The sequence below is a fragment of the Macaca thibetana genome, chromosome 8 (assembly GCF_024542745.1).
Source record: "Macaca thibetana thibetana isolate TM-01 chromosome 8, ASM2454274v1, whole genome shotgun sequence".
Taxonomy (NCBI): Eukaryota; Metazoa; Chordata; class Mammalia; order Primates; family Cercopithecidae; genus Macaca; species Macaca thibetana.
In genome coordinates, this window is record NC_065585.1 from 123,500,401 (window position 1) to 123,523,919 (window position 23,519).

A 23,519-nucleotide genomic window follows, 5' to 3' on the forward strand; every position below is an offset into this window, starting at 1 on the left:
AATATCTCCCCTCTCTTTATCCTCTCCAGCCCTGCCTTCCTGCCTTTGACGCAGGGAGCTAAGGGTCTGAATGAACCCTGTTGGAGGTTGCAATTAAATCTTTGTGGACAAAGGGCACACACACGCACACATACACAGCATCCTCAGATAACAGGAGGCAGTAAATCCATCAGCACATCCACGTTCAGAGAACAGTGTCCCTGCTGTCTTGCTAACAGCTGCCAATACCTCACTGAGCGCCTCACACCAAGATGGGCTCCAAGGTAAGATTTTTCTCTCTCCAGACAAATTTAATCTTTCCTTGTGATTCATGTCTCTCTCAGAGGATTTTGACTGTTAAGTAAAGTTTACTATTGACTTGTTGGCAAATTCCTGGTTTTGTTTGTTTTTGTTTTGGGATTTTGGTGTGTGTGTTTCTCTCTCTTTTTAGTACTCCTTCATTCGCTATGTCTTTTAGTTTTCTCTGGCTTGTCTTTTATTCTTATCCATACATATGGTAAGTCAATTTGTATTCAGAAATATCTCATTTATACAGAGAAATGAAGGATCTTAAGTAATTGCATGCATTTACTGGTTAAAACTTAACTGAGAGTTTGGTTCACTTAGAACCTTGGTCACATTAATCTGTAGTAGTGAGAGGGTTCTTCCAGCCCTGGGCTTAGAACACAGTAGCTCAGTGCTTGGGATACTCCCAACATCTGAGGCTGACTATTGAACTCCAGTGATAATCATTTAAAATTATTTACTTCCTTAATTATGAAAGTAGCTCATTATTGAATATTTAGAAATACACAGAAGATGACTGAAGTCGTTGATTATAAATAACTGGCATTTGAGTATCCTTCCACTCTCTCAAAAACGTGCCCATATATTTATTTTTAGACATTAGAGATCAAGCTGAAAATACTGTTTAATTTCCCTTTTTTACCTAACATTATAGTAATAGTATTTTCTACGTCACTAAAATTATTTGAAAATATAATTTTTAAGAGCTGCTTAATAATCCATCATTAACATATTTGACTTTTCTTCAGTAATAAAAATCATTCTGCAATGGGTCATTTTGAGTATAAGTCTTTGGCTACATCTCCGATCTCTCTGATCTTTTTTTTAGGATGGCTTCCTTAGAGTTACTAAGTCAAAGAGTATACAACTTTTAGGGCCCGATAGATTTCATGATGGTAATCTATTTTAAAATTTCAATGACTGGTATTGTTGATACCACAACAGAAGCCACATCAAAGAAAACGAAATTCTTCCCAGAAATTCTTTTTACTTGAAGTTTGACAAGGTACTGTGACTTAATGCTGACTAATTGTATGAAATCCTAAATAATAAACTAATCAGGAAAGTCAGTATTTTACTTTCACAGATGAAGGCATCTTTCTGAGCAGGGGTTTCTGCTCAAACAAAAGCATAAGAGTGCTTCTAGAACCACAGAGCAAGGGAAAATGGGAGAGGATAAGCCTGCGAGTTGAAAAGCCTGGGGTTTCATTCCAGTTTGACACTAATTGTGCAACCCCAAACAAGTCTCCTAACCTCCAGAGGCTCAGGTTTCTTGTCTATGAGATGAAGGTTGGTCTACACCAGTGTTTCTCAGGGGGCAGCCCAAGTGACACTGTGCCACGTGAAATATTTTAGGGTAGCACCTAGAACATAGACCATACTTTTTTTTTTTTTTTGCATGCCACATAAAATTACTTTTTGAAATATGATATCAATATCTATGTTGGTTTTAAAATTTTTTTGAGAGATAGGGGTCTTGCTATGTTGTCCAGGCTGGACTCAAACTCCTGGGCTCAAGATATCCTCCTACCTCAGCCTCCCAAGTAACAGAGACTTCAGGCACATGCCACCATACCTGGCAGTATCTCAGTATTTTAAAAGAGTGGATTTAGAGGAAAAGATGAAGTAAATGATAGTACAGGTAGTCCTCAGATATGACATAAACCATCAATGTGATAGGCAAATAAGTGTTGGATGTTTGAAAAACACAGGGTTAAGTGATCTGTAGAGCATCTATTTTTATCTGGATTTATATCTAGGCATTAATTTCCCTTGAATTTAGTAAGCAATTTAGTAAGCTATGCTTACTTGGAAGGCATTCTGGGAACCCGGTGAGTTATTGAGTTGTATGAGAAGTGAACAGTGATACAGACACGGAGATGTTTCCAAATATCATCCTACTACTTGCAACCTTTTGCACTTTTCGTTTCAATAGTGAGTTTCATTCACCCGGGCAGACTCCCTCCCCTCTTCTGTAAAGGCTGCAGGAGACCTGTAGCTGTCACAGGACCTTCCCTAAGAGCCTGCAGGGGAAGACTGCCCCAGCCCTGGCCCTCGCCATGCTCCGGACTGTTCTGGTCGCTCCCCAGCGGTTGCTGAAGGAAGGGAGAGCGTCCCGGCAGCTGGTACTAGTGGTGGTATTCGTCGCTCTGCTCCTGGACAACATGCTGCTTACTGTGGTGGGTACGTTTGGGGGTCTTTGTGCTGAGGGTTAATTTGCTTTGGGCCCCAGCAGGCAGCATACACCCTGCTTGAGTTCAACAGCGAATCCATCTGAGAATTTTCCTTTTTATGCTCAAAAACACACAGAGGTTGTTGGGTATGAGGAAAAAAAAAACCTACAGAAAATGGAGTCTGAAACTTGTCAAACATAGCTAAAAGACTCAGGAGGTTCAAAAAGAAGGAGGTCCAGAGAGGGTCTGACTGGAGAAGAGGATGGCCTGGAGCCAGAACTGGCTGTGCTTTTCTTCCTCCCCAGACTGTCTCCCCAAGATGCTAATGACTCCAAGTGCCTCTGGGGCAGTGAGCATCTTCTCACAGCGGTGCCCTTCCGGCCTCTGCTCTATAAAAATAGCATATTTTATTTGGATATCCGATTTCTTATCAAGACCTTACCTTCCATGTGCTTCTTTCCTTTGGAATCCTGCTTTTTTTTAGTTGTTACTCTCCTAATCATTACATTAAGTTATACCCATATATAAATGGGTACTAAAAGGTTTCTCCTCTCGGGTAAAATATTTGGTTGGTTTTTTTTTTTTTTTTTTTTTTTTTTTGAGATGGTGTCTCGCTCTGTCACCCAGGCTGGAGTGCAATGGTGCGATCTTGGCTCTCTGCAAGCTCCGCCTCCTGGTTTCACGCCATTCTCCTGGCTCAGCCTCCCGAGTAGCTGGACTACCGGCGCCCGCCACCACGCCCAGTTCATTTTTTGTTTTGTATTTTTAGTAGAGACGGGGTTTCACCGTGTTAGCCAGGATGGTCTCGATCTCCTGACCTCGTGATCCGCCCTCCTCGGCCTCCTAAAGTGCTGGGATTACAGGCGTGAGCCACCGCGCCCGGCCAAAATATATGTTTTTAAATAAGGATCTTTCTGAGACAAGTTGTTAATCTAATACAATCACTTCTCATTATTCATAGTTCTGTAGTTATAGTTATGCTCTGTAAAGTCACTGCAAACACTGAATTAGTGAATACTGAATCATTGCTCCCAGGGGAAACACACACACACACACACACACACACACACATACACACAATTATAATCTTAAATCTTAAACATCACGGTAAATCCTATTTTCTTTGTAAAAGAGAAAAAGAAGTTCAGAAGTGTTAAGTGACTTGCTCAAGGCCTCTCCACTAACAGGTGCCAGAGTTGGGATTCAAGCCCTGTTCAGGGGTCCCAGAGCTGAGGCTCCTCTGACCAGCCTGCCCTGCCTCCTACCATCCCCTCCTCTGGCCAGGTCTGTGTAAGAGCTGGACATGTCTGCGAAATGTTGTAGTAGCTCAGTGCGTGTTGGTTTGGAGGGTTCCATGTCAATCTAAGTGAGTAGGAGAGTTAGCCAGTGTGGAAACCATGAAGAATGAGAACTAATTATATAAGGTCAGAATTTAGCTACTTTAGCTAACAGGATAACTTGGGTAGGCACAGTCTTTTAGTAGGTTTTAAACCATGCCACTCCAGACACCAGCCTTGGGCATAAGGCTGAACCTCATCATAGTGCCCCTGAACCTAGTAGTGGCAAGATGACATTTGCCGTTAGTTTCCGTCACCTGTCTTCCTTGACTTTCAGTAGAATTGACATCTGTCCTTAGCCCCTTGGCTTTCAGTGGTAAGATGACATCTGTCCTTAGCCCCCATAACCTGTCCTCTGACTTTCAGTACCAATTGTGCCCACCTTCCTATATGACATGGAGTTCGAAGAAGTCAACTCTTCTCTGCACCTCAGCCCTGCCGGAAGTTCCTCACATGCCCTCGCCTCTCCTCCCTTTTCCACCATCTTCTCCTTCTTCGACAACAACACCATGGCTGTTGAAGAAAGCGTGCCCAGTGGCATAGCATGGATGAATGACACCGCCAGCACCATCCCACCTCCAGCCACTGAAGCCATCTCAGCTCCTAAAAACAACTGCTTACAAGGCACAGAATTCTTGGAGGAAGAGAATACCCGGGTTGGGATTCTGTTTGCTTCAAAGGCTGTGATGCAACTTCTGGTCAACCCTTTCGTGGGCCCTCTCACCAACAGGTATCTCACTGGGTGTAGGGCCCTGCACGGTACACAGGAGTAGGAGGACTAGAAAAGTATACAAAGGGGGTTGGAAGGGAAAAAGAAGAAATACTCACTTGTCTGGTTCCCCAGGGGAGTCAGCTATTTGGAAAGCTCGTTATGCAAAGAATAACTTGTTACTGATGAAACGTCATGGGATCAGATTTTCTTAGCGATATATTGAGTATTGAGTACCGAGAAGAGAACCATGAACAGCAGTGTGCTGTGATGTTATATCAGTGACCTGGAGCGTGGCTTGAATGGGAAAAGGGTATGAACGGGACAGTCCTGTTGTAATCTAGAGCACTGGCTTCCTAGGAGTTGTATTTAGGATTATTCTGATATTTTCAAGAGATATACACTCTACCTATATACTCTACCTAGGCTATCCTTTCTGGAAATGAGAATTTTGGCCCTAACATATGGTCATATTTGCATGTTTGTTTATTTGCTCGTACTCATCCACTATTTCATCTCCACGCTACATTCAGAGGCATGTTTTACCATACTCCCAAATAGCTGCATTTCTGCTCCCACTTACATTTAAAAATGTAGTCCAAGTATATGAGTGCCTGTTGGAATTGTATCTTTTTTTTTCAATTCCCTTTTAGGATTGGATATCATATCCCCATGTTTGCTGGCTTTGTTATCATGTTTCTCTCCACAGTTAGTAAGTAATTTGCTTCCTCTTTTCTTCCCTTCACTGATTACCTTTGATTTTATCAAGTGAATGTGATGTAGATAGCAGGATAGCCTAGAAAGTAATTAGGCATCTGACTAAGCAGAGTGGGATACTGATTTAAATGCTCTGCTCTTTTTGGTATGCGGACTATAACAGTAGTGACAATTCAGTCTGGTTGGAATTGGTCTACTCTGCTATACAAGAACAGATATTTTATTCCCTTCAGCCGGACGTAATGAAAGCTGTTTGAATATGTATGCTATGGTGTGTGTGTGTGTGTGTGTGTGTGTGTATGTGTTATGTATGTATCAGTAATCTCTTGAGCAAGTTTAATACAAACTTTCCATCTACAAGAAGCAATGATATTATTTCGATATGCCATGGTAAAGGGCAACTAACAAAAAAAATGGAAATTGGACAATAACATCTGGAAAATTCCAAAAAGCCTACTCCTTTTCAGTTAAGGACTTTAAAGGTTAAGCTTAGAAAAGTAAATTTTCTAAAGAAATAAGAAAGAGAAAGACAAATTGTCTATCCAGGATCAGCTAAATGTTTCTAATAAAATGGAGATGGAATAAACACAGTACATGAGAAAAGCAAGTCTGGAAATTGATGCTGAGAGGTAAAGGAAGAAGGAATGAAAAGGGGTTAGCGTTTGCAGGTTAAGGCAGCCTGTGGATCCAGCCTTGGTTCCCGATGGCCCTGCTGATCCTCTGCTCTCCAACAACATACCTCCTTCTCCCTCGAGTTTTTCTTATTACCTTTCCGTTTCTTATCTACTTTCTGTCTTCCTCTTCCTCAGCTTCTCTTCTTTCCCAGCACAGGACTTGATTCCTATCAACCCAATTTTAACAAGAATTTGTTGCATTCTGGGCTGGAAGGCTGCAAAGTGCAAGAACTTGAGGTGTGAGGTTCTCTCTGAGAACTGCATCTTGTTGGTGAAATTTTAGCGGACTTGAAGAAAATGCAGAAATTCAAGTTAGCACTGTTCATGGAACTTCTAGAAGCTCAGCCTATGCTAGGCAGCAAATTTAAAAATAAGATGCCCTATTTCATCAAATGAGGCTTAAGATTTATTCCATACAATTTCATGCAGTGCATGTATAATGCCCAGAGGGCCATAGTCACATAAAGAATGAAAAGACATGATTCCAGGTATCAGAAGTGTATGATGGTTGCCTGGGGAGACATGAGACACACACTGAGAAGTAAGACAATGAGGTGTGCTAGTGGATCTGGGACGTTTTAGCAGGATATCTTTGCCTGATTCTCTGCCAAGAACTCATGTTTTAAAAGCTTTACTTTTAAAGTAAACTATATATGTTAAATAATTATTATTTAACTTATACCAAACTGTATACGTTAAATAATTATTATTTCCATAGGATAGCTGTGTGACTACATGGAGTTGGCCTAATTCTAACCAAAAGAAAATACTTTTGATGTTTAGGGTATCCTTGTAGCATTGTCCAATGTTTCAAAAAAATACTTAAAAGAGAATGTTGATGCCAATTACTACCCTTAACCTCTCCATCCGCCATGCCTAATGTAATCAAGAGTGAAATGGTGGCCCATGTAAAGGGTCCAAAGTGAAGAAAAAAACTGCTTTGGTTTTCCTAAATAGAATGACCGACTCTCCTGGTTTGCCTGGAATTGAGGGGTGTCTTAGTCCATTTAGCATTGCTGTAAAGGAATACCTGAGGCTGGGTCATTTATATTAGAAAGAGGTCTGTGGGCTCATGGTTCTGCAGGCTCTACAAGAAGCATGGCGCCAGCATCTGCTTCTGGTGTGGGCCTCGGGAAGCTTCCACTCATGGTGGAAGGTGAAGGGGAGCTGGCTGTGCAGAGATGAGAGAGGAAGCAAAAGAGAGGAGAGGGAGGTGCCTGCCTTTTTTAAACCACAAGCTCTTGAGAGAACTGTAGAGTGAGAACGCACTCACCACCCAATGAAGGACATTAAACTATTCATGAGGGATCTGCCCCCATGACCCAGACACCTTCCACTGGGCCCCATCTCCAACACTGGGGATCAAATTTCAGCATGAGATTTGGTGAGGACAAACAACCCATATCCACACTATAGCGAGGGGCTTCCCAGGATGTCAAACTTTCTGTTTTTGTGGCGGTATTTTGAGTTTCAGTTTTAAAAACAAGAAAGTTCTGGGCAGACCAAGATGAGTGGGCCACTCTGTTCTCAAAGGACATTGGAAGAGTAGACAGAAAAGATTGGAGATAACAAAGCCCGAGAAAAGATGCTGGTGGCCAGGAAAGGAGAGACCAAGAATGTACATCTTTGGGACACAAGGAGAAGTTCAGTGTGATCATGTCTGTCGGGAAGTAATGGGAGAAGATTAAAAACACAACCAAAGACATCTGTAATGAATGGGCAAAGGGATTACAATTTTTCTGATTCAGACACTTTGAGGAGATTATTCTTACTCTAGGAGACATTATTCTGGAATTGGAGGTGAGACATGTCTGGACTTAACTACCCTGACCAGCAGTACCCTCTGATTTAGTTTTGGTAACATATTCCTGTTGGTTCTCAGTTTCATGGGTGTTCATCCTCAACAGACTGACCCTCTGCAAGGGCAATAACTAGATGCTATTTTTATTTTGCATTTGCTACAGAGTCTAGGAGAACTGCGTATTCAGTATAATTCAATAAATGCTGATTTTGTCTGGTTAAAAGATCATTCAATATAAGATATAAAGAAGGATCTGATTGTATCACAATATATTATTTTCTACCCAATTCCCATAATCCTCGAAGCACCCCGTTACTGTCACTGTACTCCAGATGACCCTGTAGGACCCAGCAATGGTAAAGACCGGATCTGGGTGTCGCACATGGAGAATCCAGGAGTATGGTCTGAGAACCAGTTTCCAGCCCAGGACACTGAGCTTCATGGACATCCCTCATTTCAGTGGACAGAATGTTGGGTTCTTGGCAAGAGATGTAGAGACTCAGCCTTCCATCTGCTGTGTGGTGACTTGGTTTATACTTCTGTGGTTTCTCAGTTTTCTTGCATTTAAAAAGTGGTTCTGATGGAGGAGTAGGAGATTGAAAAGACAACTCAAAAAACAGGGAACAGTCATCATGCTTTATTAAAAACATATGCGTCATGACTCATATCTGCAGTATCATGGGCATGTTCTCTGGCAGCCAGGGAAGCAAAGGCAATTTGCTAATGCAGTTATCTTGCTATTCTCTTTGCCCAGTGTTTGCTTTCTCTGGGACCTATACTCTACTCTTTGTGGCCCGAACCCTTCAAGGCATTGGATCTTCATTTTCATCTGTTGCAGGTAACCCTGGCAACGTCATCATGCACACACACATGCATGCATGCACACACACACACACATCTCTTACTACCTCAGATCCTATATTTATATGGAGAAATTAAGGAAAATATCATCTGGATAGGTAGAAATTGTGATTCAGAAATAAGGGAATTGGGCTGGGCACAGTGGCTCACACCTGTAACCCCTGCACTTTGGGAGGCCAAGGCAGGAGGATAGCTTGATTCTAGGAGTTTGAGACCAACCTGGGCAACCTGGGCAACATAGTAAGAACCCTATCTCTATTAAAAAAAGAGAATAAGTTAGCCAGGCATGGTGGAATGCACCTGTGGTCCCAGCTACTTGGGAGGCTAAAGTGGGAGGATGGCTTGAGCCTGGGTGGTCAAGGCTGTGGTGAGCCGTGATTGTGCCTTTGCACTTCAGCCTGGGTGACAGAGCTAGACCCTTACTCAAAAATAAAAATAAAAATAAAAATAAAGGAATTATAGAATTTCTGACAGGGTCCATAGATCCCTGAGCCTGACCTAACTTCCTCTGTTAATATTCAGGTGCAGCTAGCTCAGGTCAGAACAAGCCTCCAGTAAAACCATGAAGAAGGGCAGGCTTTTATTTAGTGCCACTCAATGGTCCTTTGTCTGTCCCCCTCTTAGTACTTTATAGGAATAATCATGTTAATACTATCGGTAATACCAGTACAGTTTTCACAGTACTGGTGAATACAATATCTAATGCAATCCTATGAAGTTGGTATTTTATGCCATTTTACCCATGACTATGAAAGCCTGAGAGTCCAGCTGCCGTACAGCACTAGCCCACACTCTCTTCCAGGTCCCCAGTGCTTTTCTGTTCTTCCCTGGGCATCCCTGTTAAATAGAATGGTCTCTGTGTGCCTAGGTTTTCCTTTCCCTGACCTGCTCTGTAACCCCTCGTTTAGGGAAACATGCTCAGAAACAAGAAAATGCTATGAAATATGGTATAATCAGACAATGGATTTTCTGTGTTATCCTTCCCAGAGGCCTTGTACTTTCAACAATATTCTGAACAGGAGTGGACAATGTGGGGGTTTGGGGGACTAGGGAGGGCAGTACTTGAAAAATACTATGGGTTAAGTTTTATAAAACCCCTCAAACTGAAACTCTAGCTAAGATTGTCACTGAAGAGATAACAGGGTGGGACCAAGGGCTCTGAGAGGTGGATAGAAGCCCCTGGGGGCCAGTTGCATCTGTCACTCTCTGCACAGGTCTTGGGATGCTGGCCAGTGTCTACACCGATGACCATGAGAGAGGACGAGCCATGGGAATTGCTCTGGGGGGCCTGGCCCTGGGGCTGCTGGGTAAGTGGCACCAGCTGGAGCTCTGGGTTCGGGAGGGTGGGATTCCAGGAAGCAGGTGTTCCCGAGGTGTGGAAGATGAGTGTTTTCCTTCCCTCGTTGGCCTCATCCTATTTCAACTCCTTCAGAAATATCACTGAGAAAATGTAAAAGTTCCTTCCCCTTAAGAAGCTGGGAAACACATAAGGGTCAGGGAAAGGTCTGGAAGCCCAGCCTGTTGGAGGAAGTGAGCCTCCCCGCATTACAGGCCACTGCCTCGTCTCAGTTCCCATGCACACACCACCAGAGCATGGCTGTTGCCAGATGCTCTGCTAAATCCGTTACAGGCATAATCTCTTTTATTCCTCACCACCAGGAATGAAAGGAGGATTGATTTTCCCCATTATAGAGATGAAAATAAGAATGGCAAAATAGCCATCCAAGATCACACAGCCAGGAAACGCCGGAGCCAGGATACAGACTCCAATTTTCTGGCCTTGGAAACCCAAGCTCCAAATGATAAAATTACCCTTTCTTTGAGGCTCATCCTTCATACTACTTTACTGACAACTGACATAATTTCACTTATTACATGCCAAGCACAGTGCCAGTACTGTAGGGTGGGAAGCCCCAGGCATAGTTCCTGCCTTCTAGGAGCTCACAAGCACATCGAAAAGAAAACACCTGAAATCTCTTCCCTGGCCTACGCCCCACCCTCTAGCCCCATGGGAAGCACAGGAAACAGAATCCCTGTTATTTGTTAGTATCTGTCAAACCAAATGCCCAATCTAAAACCTGTGCATCTTGAAGTCCTTTATCATGTCCCAAGTGAACTCCCAAATGAACAAGCTTGTTAGATCCTCAACAGCCACTCCTGGCTCCTTGTCACTTCTGGGTTAGAATTTGGCAGCAGCCCCCTTCTTGTGTACTCCCTCCTTCCACCACGATGCCACCTGAAGAATCTTCCTGAGCCCAGAGTAGGTGGTGTTTCTCCCCTGATGTCTCTCCATAGGCTGCAAAGCCAAGTAGATGACTCATCTGTGTATACAAGGTTCCTGCATATGCAAGGCTCTACTTTTCTCCTCTCAAATATTCATACTCTGCTAACACCCACTTTCTCCTTTCTTTCTCTAACTACACACTCTTTTCTGACACCTCTGTGTTCTTCACACAAGCTTCTTCCCCTCCAGATACTCTGCACTTGGCAAAGCCCTAGTGGCTGCCTGGACTTCCTGAGACATCAACTGTGCGTTCATTGTATGCAACATTTTCTGTCAAACTTTCACCATGCTTTAATTATTTGGGTCCCTCCCTGCACACACACACCCACACACACCCCCACACACATACATTTCCTCCACTAGAAAGTGGGCTTGTTGGGGACAGGGATCATGTCTCCATCTCTGAATTCCCAGAGCCTCTGGTGGAGCTTAGCCCCTAGCAGCCCTTCTGCAAATGCTCACGGGGTAAATGTGGACAGTTCTCACTGGATAGGACTCACCCTCACCTCTGGAATCTGTGTGTGCTTTGCCTCTCCAGTGGGAGCTCCCTTCGGAAGTGTAATGTATGAGTTTGTTGGGAAGTCTGCACCTTTCCTCATCCTGGCCTTCCTGGCACTACTGGATGGAGGTAAGTCGCCATCAGAGCCTCCAGCAGGACACAGCCCAGGTCAGGTTGGGAATGTGTTATGTTGTGGTGTCTGTCTTGACTAAGAATGGGTGGTTTGGACATGTTTTGATGAATCAAGGACAGCCCCATTGTAGAAAAGAGAGAAGAAACTCAGGGAGTTAAATTTGTACATAATAGGGTGGGTGGTAGCACTACCGCTGCTATTGGAACCCCCAGCTATTCAGTAGACACGCTGAACTGTCTCGCCTTCTTTCTTTCTTAGCACTCCAGCTTTGCATCCTACAGCCTTCCAAAGTCTCTCCTGAGGTAAGCAGACACAAAGCTCCGTTGCTAACAGATATACAGGATAGCTGAATGCAGAAACCCAGGCATGCCTGTCAAGTCATCAGAAGAAAAGTAAAGAAGAATAGAGTCAGGGAAAGTGAGAACTGTGTTTGGATTCTAGGATAGGGCTACATTTTGCGTAGTGTGGGGGATAGTGAGGTATTTGGCTTGATGTTGGACAAAGATGGTTGAAAAGCCTTGTGAAGAATCAAAGAAGCCATACAGAATATATATACATATAATATATATATATATATAGAATATATAATATATATATTCTGTATGGCTTATATATATATTCTGTATGGCTTCTTTGATTCTTCACAAGCCTTTTATAACATATACATATAATATATAATATATATGTGTATATTATATATGTTATATATATTATATATGGAGATATATATGGAGATCTTCAGATATATATGAATATAGATATGGAGTATATTTATATGTATACACACTCCACATATATATGGAGTGTATATATACTCCACACATATATGGAGTATGTATACATATATATTCATGTATATCTGGAGATTTCCATATATATATACACACACACACACACACATATAATTATAGCTAGGAGATAATGACATTGGGGACTGAGTATCTGGAGCTGTAACATCATCTCAGAGATGAAGGCTGTGGGGGCCACCTAGACAGCCTCTTCTCCAGTAAAAGATATCCTCTGTGAACATCCCTAACTGTCATTCTGTCACAGTTAATAAGTATCAGAGTTGGTACTTGTTTGACTCTAAGCCAAAAATGGCTCTGGAACATCCATATCCCACCACGAAGGAAAAAAAGTAAGAAAGTGCATCAAGTGTAAAAAAGTTTGATCTAAAGGCCTTGACTTTGCATTCCACAATTCGTCAAGGTATTCCAGAAGTCGTGACACACCTCATCATTCTTCAGGGCTTTTCATGCACCAGGAGCTCTGCTTAGTGCGCCATCTATGCTGCATCTTATACATTCCATGAAATAAGTACAATTTTTAGCCTCACTCTACAGATAATGAAATCGAGGGTAAACAGAGAAACATCTGAAAGAATTAGAAACTATGACATAATCAATACTTTTAGAGTGCCAATTCCCCCAGAGCGACTAGGAGCCTCCCGCAGTCTACTGAGATGCTGCTGCTCTTTACAAACTGGCTTTAGGAGTAGGGTGTCTGGGTCCGTGGGAGGGAGGTCATAACCACCACCCATCCAGGACTCCTCAGGGCAAGGAGCACCAAATACCCTCTGTACAGGCTCCCAGGCCTGGAATATGCTTGGGCCCGGCACCCCTCCAGCCCTGGCCAAGGCATAGGGACACTCATCCAGGTGATTCAGCCATTGTTTATTATTAGCTGTGCAGCCATGGTGAATTATTCAGCAAGTAAATCCAGCTTGAGATTCCAGGAAAGTGAGGCACCCACAAATATCTACTTTTCTGAGACAGAGTCTTGCTGTGTCACCCAGGCTGTAGTACAGTGGCACAATCTGGGCCCACTGCAACCTCCTCCTCCTGGGTTCAAGTGATTCTCCTGCCTCAGCCTCCCAAGTAGCTGGGATTACAAGCATGCGCCACCACGCCCAGCTAATTTTTGTATTTTTAGTAGAGGCAGGGTTTCACCATGTTGGCTAGGCTGGTCTTGAATTCCTGACCTCAAGTGATCCACCCGCCTCGGCCTCCCAAGGGGCTGAGATTATAGGCATGAGCCACTGCACCTGGCCCATTCTCTCTCTTTCTAACAAATATACATTATTATTATTACTAATTTTTTGAACCAGTTGACAGTAGATTGATTGTATCATTCCGTTACCCCTGGATACTTTAGAGCATTTTCCCTAAGAACAGGATTATTTCCTTATGTAATGACAATAGAGCTATCAAATTCAGGAAATTTAACACTGATATAATACTTTAGTCTGATTTGCAATGCCTACTCTGATTGTGTCAATTATCCCGATAATGTCTTCCATGGAAGTTTTTTTTTCTCTAGTTCACGGTCCAGTCCAGGACTGCATAAGACATTTGTGCATCACACCTCTCTAGCCTCTTTTAATCTGGAAAAGTTCTCAGCCTTTATCTTTCATGACACTGACATTTGTGAAGACTACTATTATGTATAGAGCATTCCTAAATTTGGTTTGTCTGATGTTTCTTCATGATACCGTGGCCTTCTGAGGGTCATGTCTGGAGGTATTTAATGCCCATCACTTCTCAGTGATGATGTCCATTTTGATCACTGGGTCAAGGTGTCGTCTGGGTGTCTTGTGTAGTTATTACTTCTTCACCTTGTAACTAATAAATAACTTGTGGGAGACATTGTTAAGTCATATAAATCTCCTACTCCTCCTTAAATTTCCTTTCTGCCTATATTTTTATACATTGATGATTCTTGAATGACCCAGCCTTTACTATAATGTTTACAAAATACTGGTTTTTCTAGTTTACCAATTCGTCCAAATCATTGGTTGGCACTTTGCTGTAAGGACTAGCCATTCCTCCAAGGCAGGCGGATCACTTGAGACCAGGAGTTTGAGACCAGCCTGGCCAACATGGCAAAACTCTGTCTCTACTAAAAGTACAAAAAAAAAAAATTAGCTGGGCATGGTGGTGCGCACCTGTAATCCCAGCTACTCAGGAGGCTAAGGCAGGAGAATCCCTTGAACCTGGGAGGCGGAGGTTGCAGTAAGCCACTGCACTCCAGCCTGGGTGACAAAGTAAGACTCTGTCTCAAAAAAACCCCTAAAAAACTTAAAAAGAATAGACATTCCTTTCTTATTGCCTTTATACATATATATTTATAAATATTAATACCTAAATAGGTATATGATAATTTTATATACATGTGATTATGTTCAGAAAAACCTTCAAAAAATAATTTATCTGATTATTATCAGTGTAGAATCATGGAGTCTTATTTTTGTAGCTCATCACTCTCCTTATTTATTTACTTATTTAATTTTTTTTTGGAGACAGGGCCTCTTTCTGTGACTGAGGCTGGAGTGTAGAGGTGAGATCATGGCTCACTATAGCCTCCAACTCTTGGGTTCAAGTGACCCTCTTGCCTCAGCCTCTTGAGTAGCTGAGACTACATAGGCATGCTACCACACTCAAAAGTTATTTTTAACTTTTTATAGACATGGAGTCTCCCTGTGTTGCCCAGACTGGCCTTGAACTCCTGGCCTCCAGTCCTTAATTGTTTTGATGCTCAAATTGTCTTAGATTTGACAAGTCAAAGCCCATTAACTGGTTGCTGTGTCATTTTAACATACCTTCATTGTTTTTTGAGTAATGTTTTACTTTTTGATACAAAAATATGTCCTACGTTCATCCTGTACTTTCCCTGCCTCAGCCCTGAAATCATTTTGCCAAGGAGCCCAGGTTCTTATTAGTATGGATGGTGTTTAGAAACCAAACTATGGGGCCAGGCACAGTGGCTCACGCCTGTAATCCCAGCACTTTGGGAGGCCGAGGCAGGCAGATCATGAGGTCGGGAGATCGAGACCATCCTGGCTAACACAGTGAAACACCATCTCTACTAAAAATATTTTAAAAATGAGCCAGGCATGGTGGCGGGTGCCTGTAGTCCCTGCTACTCGGGAGGCTGAGGCAGGAGAATGGTGAGAACCCGGGAGGAGGAGCTTGCAGTGAGCCAAGATCACGCCACTGCACTCCAGCCTGGGTGACAAAGCAAGACTCTGTCTCAAAAAAAAAAAAAAAGAAAAAAAGAAAAAGAAGAAACCAAACTGTGGGCACTCGATGTGCTCTTTGCCATTGGGGTCACTTTGTTTCCCTGCCATCTTAATGACAGAGCTAATACACACACATGAGTTCGTACTGAGACCTCCCCTTCCAGCCCAACTCCGCGGGATTTTTCCCTGCTTGCCCCACTCCATACAAGTATTCTCCTTCTTTCAAAGTAAGAAATTTGTCTCCTCCTATTATACAAATAGGTAAATACCTATTATACAAATAGATAAAAACAATTACCTATTTGTATAATTGTATACTTACCCACGCTATTACAAAAAACAAACCTACCAAGAAATATTCAAGATTTTTTCAGATCTTTCTCTCTTAGACTTAGTGAATATAGCCAAATACTACATCTAGAAATTACCATACTTGCATTGGTTCTTTTTTCCACCTTTAGTGTGATTATATAATGCATAATGCATTTGAAATTCATTTGCATCCATTTGTGGGTGGTTTTTTTTTTTTGGCATTTAGTTTTAGTTTTTTTTTCTCCATTCTGGCTAATTATATTAACTTGTTCAAGCTGCCAGAACAAAATACTACAGATTGGGTAACTTAAACAACACATATTTATTTTCTCATGACTCTGGAGGCTGAACGTCCGTGGTCAAGGTACTATTGAGCGTTGGTTTCTGGTGAGGACTCTCTTCCTGGCTTGCAGACAGCCACCTTCTCAGGTGTCTTCACATGACCTTTGCTCAGTGTGTGTGCACAGAGAAAGAGAGCCCTGATGTCCCTTCCTCTTTTTATAAGGACAACAGTTTTTCAGGTTGGAGCTCCCACTCTTATGACCTCCCTAAAGATGCTGTCTCCAAACACAGTCATATTAGGGGTTAGGACTTCAACATACTAATTTGACCAAGGTGGGGCTCAATTCATCCCAAAACACTAAAATAGTTTTATTTTTTGAATATATAAAACATTACCACCTAAAAGTCAAAATTATTCAAAAAGGTAGTCAGAAAGTGTCAATCCTTCCAGTCTTTCTAACCCTTCCCCTCCCCCACCCCTACCACGCGTAGGTAACCAATCTTAATGCCTTCTGGTTTGTCTTTCCTGTGTCTTTGTATTTTTTCCTCAAAATAAATAGCTTATGTGTTTTCTTATTTTTCTCTTTTCTCTTATGTGAAAGGCAGCACACTGTGTATTCTTTTTTGCATTCTCCTTTTCTTCTCAATAATATGTCCTGAAAATTACTCTACTAATTCATAGAATCTTTCCTCATTATTTTACACCTGTGTGATACACACACACACACACACAATTGTGTATGTGTACACAATGGTACACAATTGTATGTGCACCATATTTTATTCCATCTCCTGTGTTTAGGTAGTTTTCAGTATTTTGTAGTTACAAATAGTGCTGTAATTTACATGTGTGCATTTTTATAATGTCAGCATTCATCTTTAGAGTCAATTCCTAGAAGTGGGACTGTTGGGTCAAAGGGTTTATTGGACTTTTAAATATATATTTTAATGATTTACATCAGTTTCTTTAGTTTGAATAATAATGGGGTGAGAGAGTGATCCTTTTAGTTTTAGAATCTCTAAATTTCTCAATCCACTATTGTGTGTGTGCAGAGAGGATTATCGTACCAAAATGATCAAATCGATTACAAGACAGAATGTAGTAAACACCATGAAGAATTAGGACATAGTGTTCAGGATGTTTGAAAGAGAGAGAAGCCCCAGCTGCTGAGTCAGGGAGCACTCTGGAAAAGAAGGAGCCATTTAAGCTTGACTTTAAAGAGTGGGTAGAACTTGGAACTATGGAGAAGCAAAGGATGTGTAGTTCAGGCAAAGGCAATAACGATGGTTGAGGGACTGCTGGGATGCATGGAAGGAGGGTGGGGTGACCAAGTTTAGATGAGAGTGTGTCGTGATGAGAGTGGGTACTGCGAGTTTAGGCTGCATTTTAACTCTGCTTCTTCTACCTTAGTCCAGTGTGGCTCAAAATGATCAGAATGAATTCAGAAAGCTTGAGAGGCTTTCTGAGTTATGGCTTCTGTGCTTGCTTTTGGGATTCGGTGCTCTGCCTGTGGTTCTCCCAGGACAAACATTAGTACCAGGGAGATCTACCGGAAACCAGGAGTCCAGACACCTATATCCAACCCTGACCTTGCTACCAATTCACTCTGACCTTGTTGATGGTCATGTGAAGGCAGGAATCACAGCTGGAATATATTGCTTCTCTATCTGTGACTACTACAGTGCCTACCTTGGGCACAGGAGGAGCCCTGCCTCCAGCTCCTCTGTGGCATCAGACAAGTCACTTTCTCTCCCTGCACTGGGATTCCTGGTCTCTGCAGTAAAGGAGCTGCTGTAGATGGTCTCTAAGCCCCTAATTGCATCTTCTCAGATTCTGTGAAAATAGGAGAGATGTATGCACTGTACAAATGGACATTTTTTGTCATCCATGTTCTCAGAGTGCCAAGGGGACTCCACTCTTTATGCTTCTCAAAGACCCTTACATCCTGGTGGCTGCAGGTAAGCTGGCAATGACCTCCCATTGGGCGGGGAGTGTCTGGGCTTCAGGCAGCCACGGCTGCTCACAAAACGGTCTCCCCAGGGTCCATCTGCTTTGCCAACATGGGAGTGGCCATCCTGGAGCCCACACTGCCCATCTGGATGATGCAGACCATGTGCTCCCCCAAGTGGCAGCTGGGTAAGTGCCCTCAGCCCCGCTCAGGGCCTGGCAGGAGGAGGTGGGTGCCATGAGTCCTTTTGCTCAGTGTTACACGGGGACAATGTGCTTCCTTTATAGAATGACCTCCCATGTCTACACCCATGAATCAAGCCCAAGCGGGTGTGCAGTCCCTCAAAGAAGCAGTCTGAGAAAGGGGAGGGTGGGAGAGGATGAAAGGGGCTATGGAGAGGTCACATACCTAGCTGTGCAGTAGAATGATTAATGATTTCCAGTCCAAAGATTCAGGTTTTGGTTTCAGCTCCTTTGATTTTCTATGAAAATTTGTGCAAAGACTTTAAACTCTCTGAGCATCACTTTTCTCATTGCTAAAATTAGCATCAAAATACTATGTAGTTCAAGGGAAATAGGATGAATAAATGACATATGAGGTGAAAATGCTTTGTTCCATGTACAATATTCGTGTGCACCATTACCATCCATATTTTTCTCCCTTCAGCTCCTCATCCTCAAGACTATCGTTTGGTTATCTTTTTTTTTTTTTTCACCTGTATAAAGGTGCTTATGTAGCACTCACTTAGGAAAAGCAATGGGCCCAGGAGAGAGGGTTCCAGCTTCCTTCGTTCATGCAGAGACTTAGAGAGGAGCTTGGGGAGGAGGCTCTAGCCCTTCCCAGGAACCCTGAGGAAAGAGGATGGGGAAGGCTACGTGCAAATTGCTCCATCACTGTCAGGAGGAGAGGCTTACGGGGCCAGAATGGAAGCTGATAAGAACCTGATATAGTTCAGCATGCAATAAAAAGCACTAAATCTAATTTTGGGGGGGACAATTCTAAGCAAGACTCCCAGCTGCACTCCTAGTGACAAATTGAATTTTTATGGGTTGCAAGTGCTTTTGACCATGACGATTAATTGAGTTAGTTGGTGTTCAGTGCAGATAATGCATCCCCTGCCCTAAGGCTCTGGCCTGTCTGGCTCTCGTTACTGGTGAGCAGCTGCAACACAGACTAGCTCCTCCCCAGCAGCCTAGGCACCAGCCTCAGTTGCCAGTTACCAATTACTCATTTACCAGTCACTCAGTTACCACCATCTTTTATAGCTTCCTCAATGCTACGTGGTCTGTAAAGTCTGACATCAAAGATTATCCAACAACTACATCAGAATCACCTAGAGAGCTTGTTAAAACTCTGATTGCTGGGAGACAGTGAGCAATTCAGTCAAAAGACAGTGAGCAATTCAGTCAAAACAAGTTTTCATTCCTAGTAAGTTTCCAGGTGATGCTGATGTAGCTGGTCAGTGATCACACCTAGAAAATTGCTGCTGTACATGAAGAGCACCCCTCGAGGGTGTTGGGAGGAACAAAGGAGTCCGTGCTTTTGAAAGTAATGTGTAGTCTGCCTCTGAGTGCTTGCTGTGTGGCCCACGGTATGCTAGGTAGCTTCACCAAGGGGAGGAAATAGCCCAGATCCACGCAGGTTTGAATCCTGACCACGCCACTTCCTGACTGTGACCTTGGATAAGTTATTTAACCTCTTTGACCTCTGATGTGGTCTGAATGTGTCCCCCAAAATTTATATGTTGGAAACTGAATCCCCGATGCAACAGTCTTGAGGGGTGGGACCTTTGAGAGATGATGAGGTCATGGGAGCACCCTCATGAATGGGTGAAGACCATTATCATGGGATTGAGTTTGTTATAATAAAAGGGAAGTTCAGTACCCTTCACCTCTCTCTTGTGGGTGCTGTCTCTACATGTGATCCCCTTTGGCCATGTTGTGATCCAGCAACCAGGCACTCCCCAGATGGCCAAACAGATGCTGGAGGCTTGCCCTTGAATGTCTCAGCCTCCGGAACCCTGAGCCAAACAAATCTCTTTTCTTTATAAATCACACACTGCGGTATTCTGTTATATTATAGAGGAAGAAAATGGACTAAGACAGAAAATGCGTACTGAGAAACAGGGCTGCTGCTATAACAAATACTGGAAAATTTGGAAGCAGCTTTGGAACTGGGAAATTGGTAGAGGCTGGAATAATTTGGAGGAGCAGGCTAGAAAGAGCCTGTATTGCTGTGATTAAGGCATTAAAGGTGATTCTGGTGAGGGCTCAGAAGAAGAAGAGAGCTATAGAGAAAGACTGAATCTTTTTAGACATTGGTTAAGAGGTTGTGACCAGAACGTTGATAGAAATATGGACAGTAAAGGTCATTCTGACAAGGTCTCAGATAGAAATGAGGAACAAGGTATTGGACACTAGAGTAAAGGCCATCCTTGTTATACAGTTATACAGTTACAAAAAACTTGGGGGACTTGTATCCATAGCTTAGGACTTTATGGAATGAAGAACTTAGAGGCAATAAACTAGGATAACTGGCAGAAGAAATATCTAAGCAGCAAAGCTTCAGGCTGCATGTGGCTGTTTTAACTGCATATATAGTGACGTGTGAGAGCAAATAAATGATTTAAAGGTGAAATTTATGATTAAAAGAGAAGCAAAACAGAAAGACTTGGAAAATTTGCTGCCTGGCCTTGGAAAGAAGGAAAAGGCATGTTTAGGAGAGCACACCAAGAGTGTGGCCAAGCAACCTAAAGCAGTTAGTATGGATAAAAGGGAGCCAGGTACCGTTTATTAAGATTGTGGGAGAAAGACCCCAAAAGGCATTTTAGAGATCTTTGGAACTGTGCCTCCCATTACTGGCCCAGAGATCTAGGAGGGCAGAATGGTTTGGGAATAAGCCTGGGGCATCCTCCATGGGCTCACGGCCCAGGACCACCTTGGGACTCTGCTCTCTGCGTTTCAGTGCAGTGCCCCTCAACTGTGCCAGCCATGGCTCAAGTGGGCCCAGAAGTGGCCTGGCCTCCCACTCTGGAGGGTGGAAGTGGTAAGCCTCGGTGGTGTCTATGTGGTGCAAATTTTGCACTTGTACAGAATGCAAGAGCTATGGGTGCATGACTTCTTCCACCTAAATTTCAAAAGATGTCATGGACAGCCACTTCCAAGATCACAGAACTGTAGGGGCACCAGCATGGTGGCCTGCAAGCATAAGACTCCAACCCATGATTGCTGCTGGGTGGACTGAGTCCAAAAAGACCATAGGGGTGGGGCTGCCTGATGCCTTGGGGGGTCCAATCTCCACTCCAGTGTGCCCAGGATTTTGGACATGGAGTCAAAGGTGATTATTCTCCAGCTTTAAGACTTAATATTGTTTTCCATTTTGGGTTTTGGACTTTCATGGGACCTGTTACCCCTTTCTTCTTCCCTGTTGCTTGCTTTTGAAATGGGAATGTCTGTTCTATCCTTGTCCCACCACTGTTTTTGAAAGTAGATAAATTATCCCTTGGTATCCATAAGAGATTGGTTCCAGGACTCCTAATGGCTACCAAACTCCAAGAATGTTCAAGTCCCTTACATAAAATGGCATCGTATTTGCATTTAATCTACACACATCCTTCCATGTACTATAATCATCTCTATCATGCCATGTAAATAGTTGGTATACTGTATTTTTTCTTGTTTGTTTTATTCTTAACGTTGTATTGTTATTTTTATTTTTTTTCCTCAACATTTTTGATCTGAGGTTGGTTAAATCCAAGGATGTGAAACCTGCAAATACAAAGGGCCAAGTATAATTTGTTTTGATTTCACAGACTCACAGCTGGAGGGAATTTGCCTCAGGATTAATCATACCTTGAATCTCACCCATATCTAATTTAGACAAGACTCTGGATTTTGGACTTTTGAGTTTATACTGGAACCACTTAAGACTTCTTAAACTATTGGGATGGAATGAATGCATTTTGCATTGTGAGAAGGACACGAATTTTGGAGGTCAGGGGTAGAATGCTATGTCTTCCAAAATTTGTGTGTTGGAAACTTAATCCCCAATGCAACAGTGTTGAGAGGTGGAACCTTTAGTAGGCGATGAAGCCCTAGGGGCATCATCTTTATGAGTAGATAAAAACAATTATCACAGGAGTGGGTTAGTTACAAAAGGGGGGAGTTTGGCCCCTTTCTCCTTTCTCTCTCAAATGCCCTTTCTCCATGTGATACCCTTCGGCCGTATGATGACCCAACAAGAGGTCCCTCACCAGATGGCCAAGCAGATGCTGGTGCCATGCCCTGGCACTTCCCAGCTTCCAGCACTGTGATCCAAATACATCTTTTTTCTTTACGAATTACCCAATCTGTGGTAATATGTTACAGCAGCAAAAATAAAACAGACTAAGATAAACTCCAGTTTTTTAATTTATAAAAATGTAGATATTTTTTAGGGTCATTTTGATCTGGGATCCTAAATGGATTAGCCCAGTGTGTGGAATACAGGATACTGTCAGTAAATAAAAAATTCTTTGTACAATTTTAATAATTATTTTAGTTTAAACCATTTTGGTAGTCACAAAATGTGTAATCCCTCATCCCTTAAAGATTCACTGTTAAAAACAGATGTGGATCCATAGATACATATTCTGGAGCATCTATTTTGCACAAAGTACTGCTAAAATGTAAGCTATAATCAGATCCTAAAGAACAAGCAACATGGATTGAGAAAAATCTGATTCAGGAAATTTCACACCATTTAAAATGATGTCAAGGAGCTGTATCCAGGAGGCTGTAGGCTTCCTAGAGGTGCTTACTTCCACATACTAGATAAACAATTGAGTAGTTTTAATTTTTTTAAGCAATTAAATATAAACGAATGGGTACAGTTTGCAACAGATTGCCACCTGTCCAGATAGCCTACACAAATACACTAAGGTGTGTTTACTTCTACTCCATAGAAGAGAATATTAAAAGCAAACAAGTTGTCAGCCAATAACTGGTCGATTGTTGACTTTTAATTTAATTGTAATTGCCATGGTATTTTTTGTTAGGCTGCATTGTTTTCTCTAGGTGCAGAGAGGGATTAAAAGGGCTGGAGAGATCCAGAGAAACTCACTCTGCTGATCTCAAGCAGTCCCTTATACCGGAGCCATCTGTGCTACCACACTGGGGATGTGGTGTAGTGGAAACGCCTGGAGTTAGAGTGCGAAGGCCTGGACTCCAGTCCTGACACTGTCACTCACCAGTTATGATGATAATAATCAAGACCAGCGCTTGTAGGGCCCTTACTCTGTGACAGGCACTATGCAAAATGCTTGATATGCACTATTTCGTTTAAACCTCACAACTGGCCTGTCTGTTATGGCCAGTAGAAATTATGATTATCAACCCGGGGGGGCGGAGCTTGCAGTGAGCCGAGATCGCGCCACTGCACTCCAGCCTGGGGCACAGAGCAAGACTCCGTCTCAAAAAAAAAAAAAAAAAAAGAAATTATGATTAT

At 42.7% G+C, this 23,519-nt stretch overlaps 2 protein-coding genes across 2 annotated transcripts in view; one reads left to right on the forward strand and one right to left on the reverse strand.

Moving 5' to 3' along the window:
• The window catches only part of ATP6V1B2 (ATPase H+ transporting V1 subunit B2), a 531,364-nt gene that overhangs the window by 37,784 nt on the left and 470,061 nt on the right, over positions 1-23,519 (reverse strand). The gene's annotated exons all lie outside the window — the stretch shown is intronic.
• Positions 1,840-23,519, forward strand: part of SLC18A1 (solute carrier family 18 member A1) — a 33,453-nt gene continuing 11,773 nt past the window's right edge. The window contains 9 exon segments of the mRNA XM_050801879.1: positions 1,840-2,469; positions 4,163-4,526; positions 5,159-5,217; positions 8,452-8,535; positions 9,773-9,865; positions 11,381-11,470; positions 11,733-11,776; positions 17,985-18,045; positions 18,128-18,223. Of these exon segments, the coding sequence (XP_050657836.1) occupies positions 2,346-2,469; positions 4,163-4,526; positions 5,159-5,217; positions 8,452-8,535; positions 9,773-9,865; positions 11,381-11,470; positions 11,733-11,776; positions 17,985-18,045; positions 18,128-18,223 (1,015 nt within the window). The 5' untranslated portion in view covers positions 1,840-2,345.